Raw genomic sequence first — 22435 nt, 5'->3', positions numbered from 1 at the left:
CAGAAACATAACCTTGGGAAATCCACTAAATACCTCGGTCTCATACTCTTCATCTCTAATACGGGAATAATACAGACACCTCCCTCTCAGCACAATGAAGAGTTGACTAAACCCAACAGAACATACCTAAGACACAGCAGGCAGTCAACCACTGTTAGCTGGATTTGAGTTCTGAATCTACCCTATGAAAGATTCCCTCTGGGTGGTGGGTGATGGACATTGGGGAGGGCGTGTGCTACGGTGAGTGCTGTGAAGTGTGCAAGCCTGACGATTCACAGACCTGTACCCCTGGGGCAAATAATACATTAGATGTCAATAAAAAATTTAAAAATTTTTTTTTGAAAAAAGAAAGATGTCCTCTTTCCTGAAGTTAGCAGTGCCCTCAACAAGTACCGGCAGTGCCGCCCCACTAGATGCATAAACACTCCTCACGTACACATGCACATATACACGGGAACACACACACACATTCATGTACACTGGTATCACACGCCTGAGCTGCATTTATCTATGTATATGTCCCTAAGACTCAAGGAAGAAAACCCCTAAAAAAGCAAGATGAATATCTGAAGACATGAATCTCTTTTTTGGTCACTAATAAACCCAAGTTGATATCAACCCTTTAGCAAAAAAAGAAAAAAAATAAGAATAGGATTCCTACTGGAAAAAGTGTTACCTAATCCAAGAAACCCCTGACTTCTTGACAATCCACGAGACTTGCTGTATCAAAATTTTTATATGATTCTTTTTTGTGAGTCATAATGAAAGGACTATAGACAAAGACAAAAACATTGATACAGGAGCTAAGCTCTACAGGAGAACACAAATTATCTCCACTCTTGTCACAAATTTATTTGAGAACCTTTCAAGAGGATCATGTTACTGCCCAGCTCCAACCCCTTACTGGCTGTCCACTAACTATAAATTACGAGCTAAACTGTTGACATACGCAGATTTTTGCTTGTCTCTCCAATAATTATTGTGTACAAAAAGAAATAGGTGAATAAATAAATACTATTTCACTTTCATGCTTTTTCCTATTACATTTAGAGCTAATATAAAAAGAAGAAAACAGGCGCCTAGGTGGCTCATTTGGTTAAGCCACTGCCTTCAGCTCAGGTCATGATCCTGGAGTCCTGGGATCCAGTCCCACTCGGGCTCTCTGCTCAGCAGGGACCCTGCTTCTCCCTCTGACCTTCTCCCCTCTCATGCTCTCTCTCACTCTCTCTCTCTTTCAAACAAATAAATAAAATCTTTTTAAAAAATAAAAAGAAGAAAACATTGCTGCAAAGAATAAACATCTATGTCTCAAGCCAAATCTGTGATTTCAAATTTGTAAACACTAATATTTAAGTCGCTGACTGTAACTTGCTACTGAAGTTTAGTTCACAGTCGTCAGAAGTCAGATATACATGTAAAAACTAATTTATTGTGTTGCATATTTTCACTGAAGCACTTTTTGTTTTTTTTTATTTTGCATGGAGAACATGAGATTTAATCCTGAAACCGTATTCTTAAATGTTGATCCTTTTGTGCTTTTACAGATTTAATCTGGAAGAATTGCAAGTCATTTTTCTATAGCCAAAATATTCATAATACAGTTTTCTGTGATTTCACATTTTAAAGTTATCACAGAATAATAACACAGATTTAATAGTGAAGGGCGATTAACCTGACAAACACGAATGGAACAGGTAGGGGGGGAGGAAAAAAAAGAGATTTTAAGTAGATGTCTTAGTCATTTCAAGGGTCAGTTTCATTCCAAATGATTAATGCCTCACTGTAGTGGAGTAGGCAACCTTACAAACATATAATTTGCAGCTTATTATTTAAGTAAACACTTGACTCTCCTATTGCGTGCATGTGTTTCAGAGGAATAATCTCTCTTCCTTGTTTTTCATGTTTTTCCTCGTTCTTCCCTTGTTTTCCTCTTTCTGCTCCTGATGCTCCCTCCTTCTATTTTAGCCCATAATCCGACATTTCCTCTTCAGTGAAGTATTTTGTATGCTGGTAACCATGAAAGTAATATCATTCAGATTTACTGCTCAAGCTGTACCTAGGGATTTTATTTGGATTTATTGTTACTTATCTATAATTCCTAACTGCCCTACAGTAACTGTCAAAAGGTGAAGGCCTGAATATTAACCCAGGGAAATGTTTGAAAGATGTAAATGAAAATATTTATGTAAGTCTCTCTCTCTCTCTCTCTCACTCTCAAACACACACACACACACACCCTACTCTCCCTCCTAAACCTCTTATCTCATAAAAGAGCATCTGATGCCAAAGCTTGAACAGTGCATTAAAGGCTTAACTTCAGTATTAATAACTCAGATTTAAAACTCTTGACAATTAATTAAGATTAATGACAGAAGTCATCCCCTTTTTCTCAGAGTGACACTTCCTCCTATCCCTTCAATTTCTCATTCCTATAACCATTCCATGCTCATTTCAGGCTGTGAAAACCCAAGGTCCTAAAACTTTGTTCCTGTTCTCTGTTGCCTTTTGTATCTGAGATTAACGAAGTAGACATTAGCAAATTTACAACCAACAGCTCAGACAGCTGGCCTACTTTAAGCAGTTAATGGAAAAGGAACTAATCTAGTTAAGAGCATAGGACTAGTTCATAAATCTGGATTCAGAGGACAGATAAAGCCATCACACCTCTTCTGGAGAGTATGAACTGAATTCAATCATCAGCTCTCTTCTCTCTGCTCACAAGAGCAGATCTAGCAAGAACTCCAATCGCTGAAAACTCTTCTTGGATCAAATACTCAGCAAAGACTAAATCCGATTTAGAAAAAGAGGAGAACAGGAGAACAGCACCTGGGTGGCTCAGAGGGTTAAGCCTCTGCCTTCAGCTCAGGTCATGATCTCAGGGTCCTGGGATCGAGCCCCACATCCAGCTCTCTGCTCAGCAGGGAGCCTGCTTCCTCCTCTCTGCCTGCCTCTCTGCCTACTTGTGATCTCTCTGTCAAATAAATAAGTAAAATCTTAAAAAAAAAAAAAAAAAGAGAGAGAGAGAAATACAACTGCAAACAACAACATACGAAACATATCCTGACAAGGAGAATTAATAAAAATGATAACCTTTTATCCGTTCAGAATTCCACCCAAAAGAAAATGGTGTCTTGTTTCTGTAACTCAGGAAATGTGCAATAGATTGAATTATAAATTAATTATCATCCAAAATGATAAATCTCAGCCCCAGATAAATAACACTTTTATATATCAGCATCCTCAGCCATATCTTTATAAGAAGTAACTCAAATTTATCAAATTTCAGAACCGCTCTGAAGTCTTAATTTTCTTAGCAGCTTAGTCTCAGGGGAAGAATCATGAACCTAAAATCGTAAGTCCTGATAAAAATTCTAAAGTGTACAAAGTCAAAATGATGTATCTCCCGAGAATCACTAGAGTTTAACACATATATTCCTCAATAGCTCATTGTTTTGCATTATAGTGAAATATTGTGATTTGCTGGCCTAAGATTCTGTATGCAGAATTAGAAAGCTAATGTCTTGACCCTGTTCACTGAGTTGTGGGAACCATCGACTTAGATACATCAGGTGAAGGGTAGAGGGAACAATGGCCAGAAAAGCTGTGTAGTAACTACGGTTTGGAAGCCATACGTAGAGACCTGGTGACAACAGGACACCCAAGAAGAAATTCATATAAGCTCTCAGTGGTAGTCCGCAGAATTTAGGCGAGAGGAGGAATTGTCTAATGATGACAGCGAGGCAGCGCCCGTCCAGGTCCTCTCTGGAGAACAGTGACTTGTGAGACTAACAAGAGACCAAGGGTTAAACCTTAGGAGTAGACCAAAGTTAGGAGGAGGGAAAAGAGAGAGAAATGAACGATGTAGAGAAAGAAATCGAGAGTAAACACTCTTAACTAAAGATAGAGCCTTTATCTGTACACTATAGGTATAAATGTGCTATTTGAATTCTTTATTGAAATATGTTTTACGGATTTACTTTGATAAGTAAGGTAGGATATGACAAGATATCATGTGGATAATTGCATAACCATATAATCCTTGTGTGTATAGCCCATTCTCATTAGGGTAGATCTTAATGATATTTGAGTAAAATTTACTGAATTCATCATAAACTCTTCATTAAGATACCGTAAGTGTTAGGAAATGGCTCTAATAGAAGAATTTACTGTAAGCAGAAAACTGTGCTTGATTTAAGAAAAAAACTGTTTGAAATCTTTAATTTTGATCCAAAACAAAAATGTGCTTCATACTAGAGAAGACTCTAAAATATAGGTATAATATAAATTATTTTCAGTATACTAACCTGCTAAGAAATATTATGGGACTCTAAAGTTTAGGAAATCAAATACATTTTTTTCCCACATTCTTGAAGTGAAAAGACCTCTCTAAGGAGCGAAATAAGAGGTACATCAGAGAGTAAAATGGCTTTGAGATGGGAAAAATTTTGTAAAACCTATCTCAACTTCATTAATTTTAAAAAAGGAAGAAAGAAAAAAAAACTCAAGAAATTCCTTGGAACCCTTTGAAATAAAAGAGTCAATTTTTAATCCAGTCATATAATGGTAAACAAGTGAATGTCCACCAGTATTTCTGACACAATTTCTCTCAAAGTTTGAATAGTAAATCATTTTTACTCCATACCTCAAAGTTATATCAGTTACAAATTTCTCAGGTTATTAGAGGTTGCAATTTGATTCTGTGCAGAAGTAATGGAAACTATAAAGATTACACAAAGCAATTTTAAAAAGGACTTACTTAGAGATTAAAAGTGTGTATTATAAAAATCCAAGTGTTTTATTTTATTTAGAAATAAAAATGAAAGATATTTAGCAAAAAAAACACATTTATTTCTCCTTAAAGTATATATTTATATAATATGTTCATATAAATTCATTTTGAAGAATAAGGGAGCAATAAAAGCTTCCTACTCAAGCCAATTTCCTTAACTGAGTTACAAAGCTTTCCTTAAACTAAACTTACAAATGGGGGTCTGGTAGACGTGAAGGCACCATCATAATGTACTTTGTTAAAATAATAAACTGTCTACAAAATTTAATGCATTTTTTTCCCAGTTGGCTTGGGTCCTTTGAGCTCTACATTGAAAACTGAATATTTAATATATGCAGAATAATACAGATTTTTGTAAATTGTTAGAAATTATAAAGTAATTTATTTAAATATATTTAATCCTCCATAATTAAAATTGGAAAAAGCTACACATAAAGTACTCAAAATGGTTAAAAAAAAGTCAAAAACTGTATCTGTGCTGACATTTCTGCTCCCAGTTGGATGATTTAATTGTTGTCCTCAAGATGTTCTACAGCAATCCTGTATATTAAGGCTAAGAAAATAATGTATTTAGCCCTGGGCAACCAATATTAAGTCTCAATATTTTTTGAAGTATTGTTTTAGTGTGCCAGAACTCACGGATGATTTTTTTTAAAAAGCTTATTTCTAAGATCAGCACATAATTTGAGAAGAGGGTATTTACACTAATATAGTAATTTTTGTCTCTTGACATTCAAAAAGCTGGTTGATCAATTTTAACCAAGAAATCTAACCAAGAAAATCTAACCTTGTAAGTCAATACATAGTATATGTATGAGGCCAGTAAATCCAAATTATGCCTGGCTTGGGGGGTTAAGAAGCCAATTAAGTATCCAGGTTCTATTTATACGTTCTTTGAAGAAATAAGTCTTTTTTTGTAATAATTTAAATTATTACAGTTCACATATTTTATATTTCACTTTAGGGAACCAAACTGAGTCAGTACTTTCGCCTGCTTTTATCCATAATTAAGAGACAGTTTTATTTAACCTAAGAAACAGTACCAAAAAGTAATCTATTTCATGAAATTATTATTTTCCACTGAAACAGGCATTAGTTGATAACACACACACTGAGAAAATACATTCTACATGTATATACACAGATGTATTTAGAGTAAACACACACACACACACACACACACACATATCCACACATACTCAGTGGGACTGCAGTAATAATGGCATGTCCATGTGTTATTCAAGTAAAATTTTATCTTTCAAATATTTATAAGTCAAAGCTAATTACTTCTACTAATTTAAACACGATATTTCAGGTATTTTAAGGGTGCCCCAAACTATAAAGACAAAAGATAATCAGAATGAAAGATACTAGAGATAACACAAGGCTAAAAAACTCTGATGGTAGTTTCGGTAGTTTTTCCCAATCGTGTCAATCATAATTGGTTTCAACGATCCTATAAAATTTCAGATCTTACAAAAATAAAAGGTAAGCAATCACTTGAGTTTAAAAAAAAAAAAAAAGCTTGATATTTTCCTCTATTCTTTCATTCAAGAATTCAAAAAAGAAAAGGTCTGAAGCTACCAGAACATTTTGTGTACACGAGGCCTCAATGACTCCGCCTAAAATAAAGGGTTTTCTTAGAGCTCTTAAAAAATCTACTGCAAAGTCCAGCTACAGGACACAAAATATAAAGAAGGAAGCCAACACCTAAGTGTAAAAACGCACTCATTAGCAGCGGAAGTCCAAGCACTGAGAACATCTGAAATATCAAATCACTTGAGGGAACGTTTCAATCTGTTCAGAAACCCCCACGAGTGGTTTACATTTCGCAGATGTGATGGGGAACTTAAAGGCAGGGGGCACACGACCTCTCCCCCCAAAATGCGATTCGGTCTGAAGATGACGTGTTTTAATAGCCCCCAGCGCTGGGCGATGGGAAGCAGGCTAGCCCTCACCCTGGTCCTGGCGGGGGTTAGGATCATGGCAGCAGCTGCCCTGGAAGACAGGTGGGTTTCTTCTGAACAGGAGAACTCAGCAGCAGGATGGGCAGCCAAGTGAGCATAAGCTAGAAGCAGAGATAGAAACAAGAGGGGCGGCCTTCATCATTTGCTGTTGAGGTTACCAGATTTCTCTGGAGCCTTTTAAATGAACCTGTGCTTTGTTCTCAGATTTTTTTTTTTAATCGATTTTTTAAAAACCAGAGGACAGACATTGGGTTCTGTTAAAATGACTTCATTTTTTAAAGCAGCTACCATCAATCTTTTTTTTTTTTAAAGATTATTTATTTACTTATTTATTTGACAGACCGAGATCACAAGCAGACAGAGACAGAGAGAGGAGGGGAAGCAGGCTCCCCGCTGAGCAGAGAGCCCGATGCGGGGCTGGATCCCAGGACCCTGGGATCATGACCTGGGCAGAAGGCAGCGGCTTAACCCACTGAGCCACCCAGGCGCCCCTACCATCAATCGTTTCAAAGCCTGAAAATTCTGTCTGCACAATTAATAAAAGTCCTCCCAACATAATAAATTTAGCTTAACTGGAAACTCACTATGCGCTTCTGTCGCTCATTTCACCGCGGACTGATGAAACTTGGCCGTCCTCTAGCATCTCCCCCCAGGCCGCTGTCCCCGGCTCCTCGCCTTTGCCTTAGCGCCCAGGAAGCCTGCAGGTGTCCCTCAGGTGAGGGCGCCTAAACTGTATTAAAACTACCAGTTTGCATTAGCACAACCCATTACACGGCCGTACCCGGGGCTCTACTCGTCAGACGCGTGCGGAAACGCATCCCGTCCCATCACGCGAGGGTGCGCGCGATCACCGGCTTGGCAGCCTTCCCGCTAAGTGGACACACTCGAGTTCTCGCCTGGCTGCACCTCGGGGACAGAGGGGAAACGCCTCCAAAAGAAAAATGCGTGCCTCAACCTGCAATTCTGACTTCTGACTTAAACTTTTATTTTTAATATCCAAAAGCCAGTGCACTTTTCTAAATTTTGTTTTGCTAAAAATGCGCATCCATCTGAAAATCCTCTGCTTTCACGTCCACGGGGTGAGAAGTCGCGGTGCCGGCTGAAAGGCACAGAGTGGACCCACGGGAGGCGTCAGCGCGGCGCCGGCCCTTCCCTCGCGGTGCACGAGTCTACGCGGCCCGCCGGGGCGCGGGGCCGGCTGAAGGCGAGCGCAGCCTCGGCGCAGCCCGGAAGCTCCCCGGAGGGGTCATTGGTTCGTGGAACAGCTGCAAACCCGGGCTGCGCTTTCCTCCTCGCCGCCGCTCGGCTCTGCAGCCCCCGCCTTCCGGAGGAGCCGGCGCGCGGGGCGAGGCAGGATTTATCAACCACCTTGTTGTGGCACAACAAACGCGCTTTGAAACGCGGGCGCGCCCCCGCCGCGCTCCGCAGCCCGTTTGATGCGCCCCTTCAAACGCGCCCGGGGCTCCGCGGCGGCGGCTGGCGCGGGGGCCGCAATCTGGACGCGCTGCCCCCCGCCCCCCCCCGGACAGGCGGCGGCAGATGCTGCGGCGCCGCGCGGTCTCCGGAGCGGCCCCGCGCCCGCGCCCCCCAGCGCCGCCGAGGCGGGCGCCGTCAGATCTCTGTTTGCGCCCAAGGCGAGGCGCGGAGCACAGCTGCGTCCGCCCGCGCTCGCGCCTTTGGTGTCTCGGGCCTCCGGGCAGCGAGCGCGACGCCAGGACGGCGCAGTCTCCGCGGACGGCCGGGCCAGCCGCCGCCGCCCGCACCCCGCGCCCCGGGCCCGCGCGCCGAACCGCGCCTGAGCCGGGGGTGGGGGGAGGGGGCGCGGCGCCGTCGGAGCGCGGGCGGGGGCCGAAGCGGGGGCCCAGCCGAGCCCCGCGCGCCCACGTGCTCCTCGCACCGAACCACGGGGAGGCAGCGCCCGCGGGACGCAGCTTCCAAGTAAGCACAGGACGGTTGTCCAGCGCCCCAGCCGCGCGGAGCACCCGGCGCTGGCCCGGCCGCTGCGGAGCCTCAGCCCCAGCCTGGACCCCGCGTTGCGGTCTCTCCGCGGCCGCGGCTCGTCGGCCTCGTGTGTTTGGTTTTAAGAAAGACGATGACTGACTACGACTCCTTTAACATTCACGAAGGACAAAACATTCTTGCTTGTGTCTCGACAACACGAAGCAACTGCCTCCATTTCCAGCGACCAGAAAATTCCCCCAGACGTCTCCCCGCGCTTCGGCACCGCACAAACCGCTTCACACCCGCGCGGTTCCGCCGGCCCTTCCGACACGTGCAGGCCGGGGCCCGGCGCAGGCTTTATGAGCTCGGGAAAATCGATGATTTGCAAAACCTTTTCACCCACTTATATGCTGATAAGAAAGTTTCTTTTAAAAAGACTGTCCTTGAATAGCTGTAACATCTGCCCACTGCATTAGTCCATACGCGAAGACAAACGTTTGGCGGGGACCGAGGTCTCTAATCTAAGCTAATACAACACTACCTACCAATTTCCTAATATTTAATGGGAAAATTTAATGGAACAATAGGTTTGTGAAATAAAAGTGATAAAGTTTGGAAGGACAATGATTATCCCTACTGTATATACCTATAGAGTACACACACACACACACACACACGAAACCGTTCATGACAGTCCTAGTAACCCAACTTATTTTAAGTACTGATTGGTTTCATAGGAGTAAGGCTGAAGATAGGATTTTACCCTTCCATGTGCTACGGTATCCAATCACAGGTGAATACGATATCTAAAGCTATCTGAAAAATTCCTAGACCAGTTTTCCCAATGAGTGGTTCCACTCTGCGTTACCTACAGTGTGCGACACAAAGAGCCAGAGAAGCGGAAACCACTGCCACTTGGACATCTTAGTCTCCTAAACTGAAAATTTTCTCTATTCCATGTAATCCTAGGAGACAAACCAGGTCTACATATACTGAACTGGTGAAAAACCAGTCCATCTAATTTTTGAGGGCTTAACTAGCCACAGTAAGTAGAAGGTAATGATGACCCATGATCTTCTCATGCATAAACAAAGCGTTACCAAAGCAAATCATCCCATTTTAATATCATAAACCAAATGTACATCAAAATTAGCAGTGCAAAATAGGCTCTACATCCTGATTCTTTTTCTACCTCTGGGTCCTCTTTTTCTCACTAGGTAAATCATTTTGTTTCTCAAATGAAAGATACTCTAATGGCAAAAAGGTATTAGAATTTAGGAAATATTGCTCTTTTAAATCAAATTTGTGGGTGCTCACGAGTCCATACAGATTATGCCTCTGCACCAGGCAACCGTGATTTTATATAAATGAGTAATTAAATATTACTTTTTTGGATGATATTATCTGATGTATTTCAGTTCCTGTAAAGTCTTTTAAAGTTGACCAAATTATTTACTCAGATTATGTGTATTGAGTGGTGCAGATTTTGGGGAGACACAAATATCACAGAGTCACATGGCTGCCCTTGTCAGTAACAATATTTACTGTGCTCATGAGGATAAGAACAGAGCAATTGAAAAGCTTCATTCATGCAAAAGAAGCCAAAAGGAAAATTAGCAGAGAATGTAAGAAATGCATAAACTGCTATAAAAATTAGCAAACCTGAAAATGAAAGCCAGTCTGCCTGCCTGCCTTCCTTCCTTCCATCTGTCCAACCATTCGTCTATCCATCCATCCATCTTCATTTTTCCTATTTGTTTCTTCTCGAAAACATTCCCCACTAGGCCTTTCACTTTCTATTAGCCATAGTGGTCTGGTAATAAAAGACGCTCCTTCGTACACCACCCGTGTCATCTCTACCTATTGTCCAAGCAAAGAATAAATGATCTGTGGAGAATTCTCAAACCGGACTTCCTAAATGGCTGAACTCAGATGTTTTTAAAATGACCCTCATTTCACAGAAGTAAAATTTTAAAGATTTATATGTTTTTGTATGTGACGCACCACGCTAAAATGTGTAACACTGAACATAACTTAGTTTGGCACTGCAAAATAGCTACTAATTTCATTGATCATTTCATCCTTAAAAAAACCGCCTATCGAACCTGACTGAACTTCAAGTCCTCTGAAGTTGAGGTGAATAAAGTTCACTCACTTCCGAGTTGGTGATCAGGAGGACGGTCAGGTTGACATAGAACGAAATGATCCTGTTGTTCTTGCTAACAGTGTTGTGTCTGAACCAAACCTGTCCGCAGTTACGTAAGAAAATGTCTTCAATTTTTCTTACACTGACAAAAAATAGTGCTAATATATTAAAGAAATCATAACACTAGAGGAATTCTAGCCAAATTTCCACATACAAAAAAACATCAAATAGGTTTCCTGGGTAGGAAAAATGTATACACATGTATGTGTGTGTATGCATTTTTTTAATGTGAGTGTATGTGTATCTCACCATGGCAGATTTCTAGGATGCTTTACAGTCTCCCTTATCCACAGGCGATACACCCCAAGACCCCCAATGGATGCATGAAACCACAGACAGTACCGAATCCTATGTACACTATGTTCAAACCCATACATACACACCTATGATAAAATTTAATTTATAAATTAAGTGCAGTGAGAGATTAGCAAAAATGCCTAATAATAAAATAGAAAAATTACAGTGGTACACTGTAATGAAAGTTATGTAAGTGTGGTCTTCCTCTCAAAATATTATTGTCCTGTACCTACCCTTCTTCTTGTGATGATGTGAGATGAGAAAATGTCTGTGTCACGAGAGGAAGTGAGATGAATGACAGAGTCATTGTGATGTGCCATCAGGTTACTCTTGGCCCTCTGGCCGTATGTCGGAAGAAGGATTATCTGCCTCTGGGCCACGGCTGACTACAGGTGACTGGAACTGTGGCTAAGGCAGGACTACCAAAAGACACTTTGATATATTTAAGAAATTAGCTTGCATCAGTGTTGAAAGCACAGAAATATATATTTATACCTGATGGAACAGGAGGCTCTGTCTGTTCCCTGGGCCTCACTGCCAGTAAACAGTAGAGAAAGACTCCAACGACTAATCCCAAGTCTGTCCTTCCCACTTGGGAAAGTGGCAAAACCTCAGAATGTGATGTCCGAGTCCAAGTCAAAGGCTGAAGCAATGAGCACGCTTATTGGAGTATGTGTAGGACAAACCAGAATGTGTACGTGTTCCTTGAGAAGGGACTCGTGGTAAACCATGGTTCGAAGATGTTTTCTAACAATAGATGATCATTTATTAAGCGCCCCATGTAATAGGAACTTGCACAAAACAATAATTTGTTCCTTCCCCAAGAGCAGGGAAAGCTTTAAGTTCTTTGTGATTATTGTTTCACCACCTCTGTCATACTGACCCAAGCACTCCACTCCTGGCCACATACAAACCTCGTCGCCTTCCTGAGGCCGCATCAGGGAAACCCGGTCGTACTGCTGTCTCAGCAGCGCCCAGAGCGCGTCCAGACGACCCTGGGGGAAGCAGGATTTGTAAATGCCGAGGGCACATATTCGACCTCTAGTCACTAAATAAAGCATTAAAACGAAGACGGGAAAGTCTTATTCTCTCCTCTCATTTCTTCCCTAACCTAAACAAACAAAAATAAATGACAAAAACGAAGGTCCTTGCCAATGAGAAACAGTTAGTTGTCAGAATGGCTCATGAATGACAGCTGGACCCTTGGTCCTCCCTTACCTGGGGGTTGTGGGGGGCTAAGGAACTCATCGCTTCTCTAGCTACAGTCTCTCAGTTAAGTCACAGAAAACTTAGACACTGACCTTAATTGGCGTGTACCACTTCGTCTGAGGAGCCTGGTATGTGGGTTTGGGCCGAGGTGGTCTCGGCCTGACAGGTTCCTCCACTTCTTCGGGAATCTTCACCACAGCGTTCTTGGCTTTCTCTAGCCTCGCACCTTCCTCAGTAGATCCTTTATCGCCCCAACGAACCTTTAAAACAAAGGGAAGATACTTGTACCAGACGTCGAGTGTCCTGGAAGAACACACTTATTTAGCAGATGGTCCTCGGGTTCACCATCTTGGAGTGAAGAGATGCGTAGCACCAACTCTAACTTCCTCCGCTTCTGGGACTTCATTAGGTCTGTTCCCCGTCTAGCTAAACACATACCGTATGTACTGATGGTCGTGGGGGAAGGGATGATGACGGGCAGTGACTATGTGACAACTGCATTTAATCCATACCCCAAAAATGCGATGAGATAGACACTACGGATACTCTAGTTTCTTCCTTCCAGTTGAGGAAACCGAGACAAAGAAAGGTTAAGTGATGTGCCCAAAGCCACACAGCCAGCAAATGACAGGGCAGGGATGTGAACCTAAAATAAGTCAGTAAGTTTCAAATAGGCTTGAATCCTACAAGCGTACTTTATTAGTATTTCACAAATGTATTTTATACAAAGGAGTAAATTGTTCCAAACTTTTCATCAGACTTTCATCAACATACAGTCGAAAAGTATGATTGAAACATTTAGCCTTTGGAAGTAAAAAAGGTTTTGTGATTTTTCTCTACTTTTGTAAACTCGACTTTGTGAAGTAGCTTTTAGTCTTTAGTTCTGAGCTCGCCTTAGTATGGTTATTGGACGTACCAGCTTTTCCTTGAGGAAGGCAAATCTGAAAAGGCTCTGCACTGAGAAGAAAAATTCAGGGGCACTAGAGAATGCCACAAATTTTAGGGTATTTCCTAAAATTTAGGGTATTTCCACAAATTTTAGGGTATTTCCTTCTCTATAGAGTCTAATTATACATATATATAATTAGAGTCTAATTAATATATAATTAATATAATATATAATTATATATTAATTATATATTAATTAGACTCTAATTATATATATGTATAATTTTATATAAACTATATATAAACTATAGAGTCAAATTATTGTTTTCCTTATTCTTCAATGAACAGGAATTAAGAGCAAAATATGAGCTAAGCTTTATCTCCTTATAGGCATGGTATTGGCTGTGACCCCTAGAGAAAGACATCAGCCAGCCAGGAGTGTGGAGAAGGCCTACAAAAGCCAAGGATGTTCACAGAGATGACAAAGATGAGGTAAGTGAAACTCTGCAAAGAAATACAAACACCTGTCCAGGACACAGTGACTCACCAGAATTAAGTGATTTCCACAAAGCAAAAAAAGGAAAAGGAAAGGAAAGGAAAGGAAAAAAAAAAAACAAACCTGAATACTTTGTAAAGCATTTTAATGACCTGAGTTCGTGGTTAGGGATACAATGATTACTGTCCACAGAAAGAACTACCCAAGGCTTCTTGATAAGGCTTACTTAGATGTTTTTACCTTTTTTACTACAATTTTAGAATAGGCTTTCAAACTCAAGTGGACCCTGTTGAGTCATTAAAATGTACCTGCATCTTTCAGTGTTCAGTGGTACTAGAATGTTTTTTATGAGGTTGTTAAAATTGTTTTAAACACCATTAAACCTTGAGAGCTAGCTAGTTGGCTTTCTTTCCAGAGCAATGACCTTCTCTTTCAAATCATAGTGTCTTCATCTAGATAAACTGAAACTTAGGAAATCTTTAGATGATTAAACTGAGCTAAAAAACTCTAAAACCAGGATATATACACATACATACATATATATGTAGACATACATATATACATGTAGACATACATATATACACATACATACATATGTAGACATACGTATATACATGTAGACATACATATATACACATACATACATACATGTATATGTATGTATGTATGTGTATATATCCTGGCAGTTGTGAAGTCTCAGTTTTAAGGGAAAAAACAAAAATCAAAAAAAGATACACAGTTAACTCACCAAATAAATGTCGTAACTCAGAAAAGTAATTCAGAATAAAAATGTAAGTAGATAAATGTTACATCTATTTAGAAGTTACGGATGTAACATATACAGCGTCCTAGCCTAGAGCTAAGGGCAATCACAGTCTTCCTCCAAGAATCACTGCAACAATTCTCAGATAAAGACACCAAAGTGGCTGACCTGGAGTTCTATTTTTTTTTTCTTTAAGATTTTTATTTACTTATTTGAGAAAGAAAGCCAAGGCAGAGGGAGGGCAGAGGGAGATGGAGACTTCTCATTGAGCGGGGAGCCCAACAGAGGGCTCAATCCCAGGACTCTGAGATCATGACCTGAGCTGAAGTCAGACACTTAACCCACTGAACCACCCAGGCGCCCGTGACCCGGAGCTCTGACTCAGCATTATTTTTAGAGACTCACTCTGAAACACTGTTGTTGAGGCCTAAAGAAAACTCATTAATTAAATACTTAGTGTTAGTTCATGAAATAGCTGGTCTGTCATCCAAATCACCATCATCACAAACAACCCAATAAATAATTCTCACTCAATCCAAAGGTCTAAAATTAGGAAATATTTTATGGATTTTTCCTAAAACTCTCAAAAGCAATTACAGGCATACCTCAGAGATACTGCAGGTTCGGTTCCAGACACAACAATAAAGCAAACAGCATATAATAAATGAGGCAAATGAATGTTTTGGTTTCCCAGTGCATGTTAAGTGTTATGTTTACACTATACTGTAGTCCATTAAGTGTGCAATAGCCTTAGGTCTAAAAAAAAACCAATGTACATACCTTAATTAAAAAATACTTTATTTCTAAAAATTTCTAAGCATCATCTGAGCTTTTAGCAAGTGGTAATCACTGATCACAGACCATCATAACAAATAATAATAATGAAAAAGTTTGAAATATTGCAAGAATTACCAAGATGTGACACAAAGACACAAAGTGAGCAAATGCCGTTGGAAAAATGACACTGACAGACTTGCTCAGTGCAGAGTTGCCACAAACCTTCAATTTGTAAAAATAACACAGTATTTGTGCAATAAAGCAGAGTTCAATAAAACAAGGTATGCCTGTAAACATACATACGTTCGTATGTATACACTTTAATATTTTAAGCACATGGAGATAGTCAAAAAGGACAAAAAAGAATAAATTGCTAAAAAAAGAAGTATTAGCAGAATTAATATACCTGGCTTTTTTACTATGTTAAAAACAAAACAAAACAAAAAACCAAAGTGCAAGCTTGATAGCTAAATTCTTCCAACTCTACTTGGCTTTCATAATAAACAATAAAATTCCATAATTTCCAGAGAATATTTGGATGACTAGAAGGTTGTATCATAAAGGAGCAATTTCAGATTTGAGAAAAGAAACAAAAACAGTTTCACACTGAATTGGCAGAAACACACATTTGAAGTCATTAGGTATTGTGGATCAGTTGTGCTAACAGCTGTTATTAACATCAGCTCAGTTCCAGCTTTTTGCAAATTGCCATTACCAGAGCATTTAAATATTTAATTTAAAGGAGGAGTAAGAAAAAAAAAAATCTATGTAAAATTGCTATCCTGGCTTAAAATAACATTAGTTACAAAGATTTGTTCTATAATTCAGATGCACATATAATTTCAATAATTCCATTTATTTTCCCCAGGTAAGGGTATTTTTTTAAGGAAATACTTTCCAAGTTTAAATAGGCATGATTTAAAAACAGATTATGTTTTCTATTTTCCCGAAGTTTAAATAAGATCAGATTTGAGAGAGCTTAATGATGCTTAATTCTCAATTCAATTTTTATTGTGTATCTTTATGTATTGTCTCCCCTTTGTAATGTTCACATTTACTTTCTCATTTTTTTCTCATCCCCATTCCATCTCATTTGATGGAATACCACATGCAACGTAGCTAAAACTGTCCAAAGCTAAAATGCACCCCAGTTTATTAAAAGTGGATGAGTCCTTTTCATAAATTTTCTGAAACTGAAAAGGACTGGCAATGTAATTTCACATATTAAGAATTAGTAACTCTTGAAATTTGAAATGTGAGTTACTCAGGAATGTGCATGAGTCCTTGGCTTTCTTGACCATAAACTGCATTATCCCTTTTAACTCAGGACCACTTCAGGAGCTCGTGGGTATGCTTTTCTTTAGAAAGAGATCGCAATCTACAATACACTGGAAAATCTGGCATAATTCCTAGTGTTTTCAGCAAAAACATTATTCATTTAAGGCTCACTTACTAACATATCCTTATCTCACTGTCATGTGGTAATTTAAATGTGTAGATTTCAAAATGGAATTAAATTTATTATTCTGAATATAAAGTAGTGCACGCTCATTGTCAAAAGAGGAAAAAATAGGGAAATACATAGCACAAATTGAAAATTACTCCCTCCCGAGAAAACTGCTAACATTTTGTAGTATAGCTTGTCAAACCTTTTTTCCCCTTGGTTATAGGTTTTATACACACATTTTGGAATGAGGTGAAATAAATTAAAAATAAGTTGGGAAGGGCCGTATTTAGATGTCCGTATATAACTCTTGTATTTACAAGTTTTTCATGTACGTTAGATTATCTAATCTAATCTTTCCCCACCCCTCCAGCCTAGAATGATACAACAAAGGGGAAGCAGGCGGAAAATCACCTTGGCACCTTGCTTGACCAACAAGAGCTAGCCTAGCCACGTGCTCAGGGACTGTTTGATACTCTCAATCACCCACATGCGAACGCATACGCACTATCTTCTCCAAGAGACAAATGTAATAGCTTCTAGCACCTGCTTTTTCCGTGGCTTGTTAGCAGTGGGGTACCAGTCTCGGAGAATATTTCAGCAATAAAGTGCATGCTATTTTAGGGAAAATGTGACTTATCTTAAGATCTAATATGGTCAAGAAAGTGAGAATCACTATCAGATGACTTGAATAACCACTTTGGGAAATGATAACCATGTGAAATAGGTCTGAGCTCCTCAGAAGAACACTGAAATTTATTCCGAAAAGGGGAAACTCTCCTTGGGAATCTGAATTTTACTGAAATGTAGAAAAAAGAGGATATTGCAACAGTTGTGAGGTGGTTAATTAGCTCACTGATTTTTGCTGGCAGTTAAAAGGACAAAGCCCATATGATGGGAGAAGACATGGGAAATGATGGCAGAACACGTGAAAGTCCTTTTTACCAAGAAGTAAAGGATAATTATTAATAATTATATTATAATAATAAGAAGAAAGAGAAGCCAGGATCTGTGTTTAATGATAAAGTCAGCCTATCAATGAGAAAATTCTCCAGCTGTTCCTTGAGGTGGGATGCTGGTCTATCCACGCTGTGGTTTAGGGTTGGCTCAGTGCTGGCAGTAAGTGCTTATTATTAATTAATCCATCACTTTGAAAACTGTTTCTGTGGTGGTAAGAAGACCTCGTTTCATCTTTAAAATACAATATTAAAGTTCAATTTTAATCCATACTTTGAGCCAGTCTAAAAGTTCAATATATTCTAAAATGATATTTAGAATTATGATTGTTCGTAAGTGCTAACTAAAAGCTATTTAAGAAATGCCTTAAATGTGCCTCCTTTACATCTGTGATAAGGTCATACCCACACCACCGAATATTTTAATATCTTTATCCCTAAATAGTATGTAACTATTGGATCTTTTCAAAGACAAGCATTGTTGCTACTCCAAGTGGCTGGCTTCTACAAAGTTGATGGTGTCTGCAGTAATTTTTTCCAAAATAGTGAGAAAAACCCTAACTTTGTTTTGCCCTTTAGAGTTCCAACATCTTATCAATGCATTTCTTTGACTAATGAGGTCACTTCTTCTTGAACCATTCTGAAATGGCCAGGACGCTTCCATAGAAAAGTAAAATTATCCAAAAAAGACCCAGTGTTAAATAAAATTTGATGGTATTATTAAATTCTGAAAAGCACAGTTTCCATGGCTAAATAGTTCTAGAATTACACATTCCAGATTAGCAGCTTTTTTTTTTTTTTTTTAAAGGTACCAACCTCCATTCTTTTAATTCCTCCAACCCCTCGACCGCCATAGTAAGAGGCGTCCACAGTGGGCCATTTCTTGGTAGGCAGAGGTTCCTCTTCCTCCTACGGAGATGCAAGTTTTTAAAAGTGGGTTTAATTAATTTCTTAAAATGCTGTTTAGTCAGAATGAACACACACTTAAACACTTTTCTGAATAATGCCATTGATAAGGAAGAAATGGAGTAACCATTATATACGTGGCGTCTGGGTCCACTTGGGCTAACATGCATAAATTTCAAGTGGAGTTCGACAGAATGGAAGGTTCCTGCCCTTCCGGTTTTAGGAATCTCTCTTAACTCACCAGACTACCCGAAGTTGTTCCTTAACTATGAGCAGCGCCATTTGTTTTTTCCCAATTCTATTTGTTACTTCAAACTTAAAAAGGTAAGACATTAAACTTAAGACAGCTTTCAAAAATCATTTAAAGCAGCAACATAAACATTAAGTTAAATGGCGAAATTGGTACTAAAAAGATAGGCAGTTGGGAAGTTTCGAAAGTGCACTACTTCCATATTCCACATTGCTAACACAATGTTGGCTAACAAATAGAGTGATATAAAAGTAATGACCATTTTGAAGAAAGGATGAACACCTTTAAACTCCCTTTTTATAAATAAAGTGAATAACATCAGGACCACTGATATACTGACAAAGTAAAGTATATCTCTGTGCACTACTGAGTCTCACGGCCAGTCTATATTTATCTGTCTTTGAAGGTCCTATCCCTCTAGCACATGCAAGAAAACACAAGAAGATGAAAAATGCCAATTAATTTTCATAAATTCAAAAGTCAGTACATAGGTTTCACAGTTATCCAGCAACAAGGTAACTGATAAACTCGGGGATGATATCCAAGTATAGAAAAAAATCCACATCACTCATTAGGTGCTTATTTACCTCTTTTGGTGCAGGAGGTGGTGGTCGAGGAGGATCCTTGATAACCTGTCCGGGAAAAAAAAAAAAAAAAAAGGTAAAAACTTTGGTGGTATGGCAAGGAGACAGCAAAGACGTGTAAAAATAACTTGATTAGTAACACACTGTGGTAGGCCAAAGATGTCCCCAGTGAACTTTGCCTTTCAATGGCTACGCCTCTTCCTTGGAATACAGGCTCACCTGTAACTAGATTTTGACTAACTAGCAGGAGGTAGACGTGGCACCATGTGACTTCTGCAGCTGGTCAAAAGAAGCTTTTTCAGTTCCCTCACCATCCTTGGGACACTCACTCTGGAGGAAGGCTGCTCTCATGCCAGAAGTCCACCCTGAGACCATCGGGTCGGGAGGAGGAAGAAACCCGGGATAACCTTACGGAAAGGCTGGGTAATGAGGGGTGGCTGGCCAGCTCCCCGCTATGTCAGCCATCCCAGCCGACGTGCCAAACATGGCTCTCTTGGACCTGGAGGCCTGTCGAGCTTTCAGATGACACCAGCCCAGCTGGCCCCAGCAATCACAGGAGAGAACCCCAGGGAGAGGACCTCTTGCTGAGCCGGTCTCCACAGAACCATGAAGACGCTAAATTGTCAAAAGCACTAGGTTGTGAAACCACCTGACAATTCACGAAACACCTTCATTCATTCATTTTATCTTCATGCCACAGACGCACTCCTGCCTTCGGTTTTCAGGTGAGTAACAAGAACAGAGATTGTCAAATATCTTGCACGAGGTTCACTAAACAGTTCCTCTAACGTCAAAATGTAAACATTTTCCACTAGATTTTGGTATGTCCCCTCAAACACAGCAGGAATTTTCTACTGAAATCTTCCTTCTAAGACTCATTGACTTTGTCCTAAATTTACAATGCACAAGTTAACTTGCTTTGCAAGAGATGCAGGGAAATTAACCTACTCTCTTTCCCCACCTGTGAGTCTAGAAGCAAACTGACTTTTTAACCAAGATGCCCTTTCTATAAATCATTACTCAATATATTCTTTCATGAAATTGTATATGGCTGATTCTTTATGTGAGAGGAATGAAGCCTGAGTTCAAATATAAGTGACCTCTACCAGCACTGGGGTAGCTTAACCTTTCACACCATCATATATAAAATTATTAATCAGGGGTGCCTGTGTGGTTCAGTCAATTAAACATCCGATTTGATTTCAGCTCGGGTCATTAGGTTAGGTTTGTGGGCCTTGGGCTCTGTGCTGGACACGAAGCCTGCTTGAAATCTCTCTCCCTCTTCTCCCTCTGCCCTCTCCCCAGCTAAAAAAAAAAAAAAAAAGGTAAAAGAAAATTAATGGCCAAGTGCCAATGGCTCTGATAATTCAAGTAAAAATCCAAGTCTCTAGCCTAAGAAGAAAAATTATTTGAAAATACGAACTGTTTCACTTTAGTCAAATGTTTCACTTATGTTTTAAAAATTTCAAAAGTTTAAAACTAGTAATTTTGAAACTGAGCATCATCAAAGAATTATTATTACTATTCAGGTATATTACTATAATCATGGATATGTTTTTATTTTTCATTTTTTTAAAGATTATTTATATATTTATTAAAGATTTTATTTATTTATTTGACAGAGAGAGACACAGTAAGAGAGGGACCACAGTAGAGAGAGTGGGAGAGGGAGAAGCTTGCTTCCCACGGAGCAGGAAGCCCAGTGTGGGACTTGATCCCAGGACTCTGGGATCATTACCTGAGCTAAAGGCAGACGCTTAAAGACTGAGCCACCCAGGTGCCCAGATTTGTTATTTATTTATTTATCTGACAGGCAGAGATCACAAGTAGGCAGAGAGGCAGGCAGAGAGAGAGAGAGAGGGGAAAGCAGGATTCCTGCTGAGCAGAGAGCCTGATGCAGGGCTCGATCCCAGGACACTGGGAATCATGACCTGAGCTTAAGACAGAGGCTTTAACCCACTGAGCCATCCAGGCGCCCCTTTATTTCTTATTTTTTATAAAGTTATAGTTATATATATAGTTATATATAAAATACATACATATATACATATACATTTTAGTATTAAATTTAAATTCAAGTTAGTTAACATATAGTATAATACTGGTTTCAGGAGCAGAATTTAGTGATTCATTGCTTACATATAACACCCGGTGCTCACCCCAAGTGCCCTCCTTAATACCTATCACCTAATTAGCCCATTCCCCAACCTACCTCCTTTCCAACAACCCTCAGTTTGTTCTCTGTATTTAGGAATCTCTTATGGTTTGCCTCCCTCTCTGTTTTTAATCTTAATTTCCCATCCCTTCCTCTATGTTCATCCATTTTGTTTCTTAATTCTACATATAAGTAAAATCATATGAATTTGTCTTTCTTTGACTGATTTATTTTTCCTTAGCATAATGCATTCTAGTTCCATCCGCATTGTTGCAAATGGCAAGATTTCATTCTTTTTGGTGGGTAATATTCCTCTGTGTGTGTGTGTGTGTGTGTGTGTGTGTATTTATGGGTTCTTTATTCTGTTCTATTGATTTATGTGTTTGTTTTGTGCCATACTGTCTTGATGATTATAGCTTAAGTTCAGGAACTGTAATGCCTCCGCTTTGCTTTTTTTTTTTCATATCACTTTGGCTATTCAGGGTCTTTTCTGGTTCCATACAAATTTTAGAATTACTTGTTCTAGCTCTGTGGGGAAAAAAAAAGGTGGTGTTTTTTCATAGGGATTGCTTTGAATATGTAGATTGCTTTGAGTAGTATAGACATTTTAACAATATTTGTTCTTTCAATCTAAGAATGTGGAATGTTTTTTCATTTCTTTGTGTCCTCAGTTTCTTTCAAAGTGTTCTATAGTTTTCAACATACAGGTCTTTTACCTCTTTGGTTAGGTTTATTCCTAGGTATCTTGTGATTTTTGGTGCAGTTGCAAATGGGAACAATTCCTTGATTTCTCTAGTGCTGCTTCAT

The 22435-nt window shown here is 39.5% G+C and overlaps 1 protein-coding gene across 1 annotated transcript in view; it reads right to left on the bottom strand.

Moving 5' to 3' along the window:
* Positions 1 to 22435, bottom strand: part of ANTXR2 (ANTXR cell adhesion molecule 2) — a 145880-nt gene that overhangs the window by 41887 nt on the left and 81558 nt on the right. The window contains exons 13-16 of the mRNA XM_032882384.1: positions 19477 to 19521; positions 18550 to 18642; positions 12502 to 12669; positions 12115 to 12195 (exon numbers count right to left, since the gene is read on the bottom strand). Of these exons, the coding sequence (XP_032738275.1) occupies positions 12115 to 12195; positions 12502 to 12669; positions 18550 to 18642; positions 19477 to 19521 (387 nt within the window). The remainder of the gene's footprint in view (positions 1 to 12114; positions 12196 to 12501; positions 12670 to 18549; positions 18643 to 19476; positions 19522 to 22435) is intronic.

Source organism: Lontra canadensis, unplaced genomic scaffold (genome assembly GCF_010015895.1).
Source record: "Lontra canadensis isolate GAN:19392208 unplaced genomic scaffold, GSC_riverotter_1.0 scaffold1, whole genome shotgun sequence".
NCBI lineage: Eukaryota > Metazoa > Chordata > Mammalia > Carnivora > Mustelidae > Lontra > Lontra canadensis.
The sequence above is the reverse complement of the archived record's forward strand: the minus strand, read 5'-3'. Positions and strand labels throughout refer to the sequence as shown.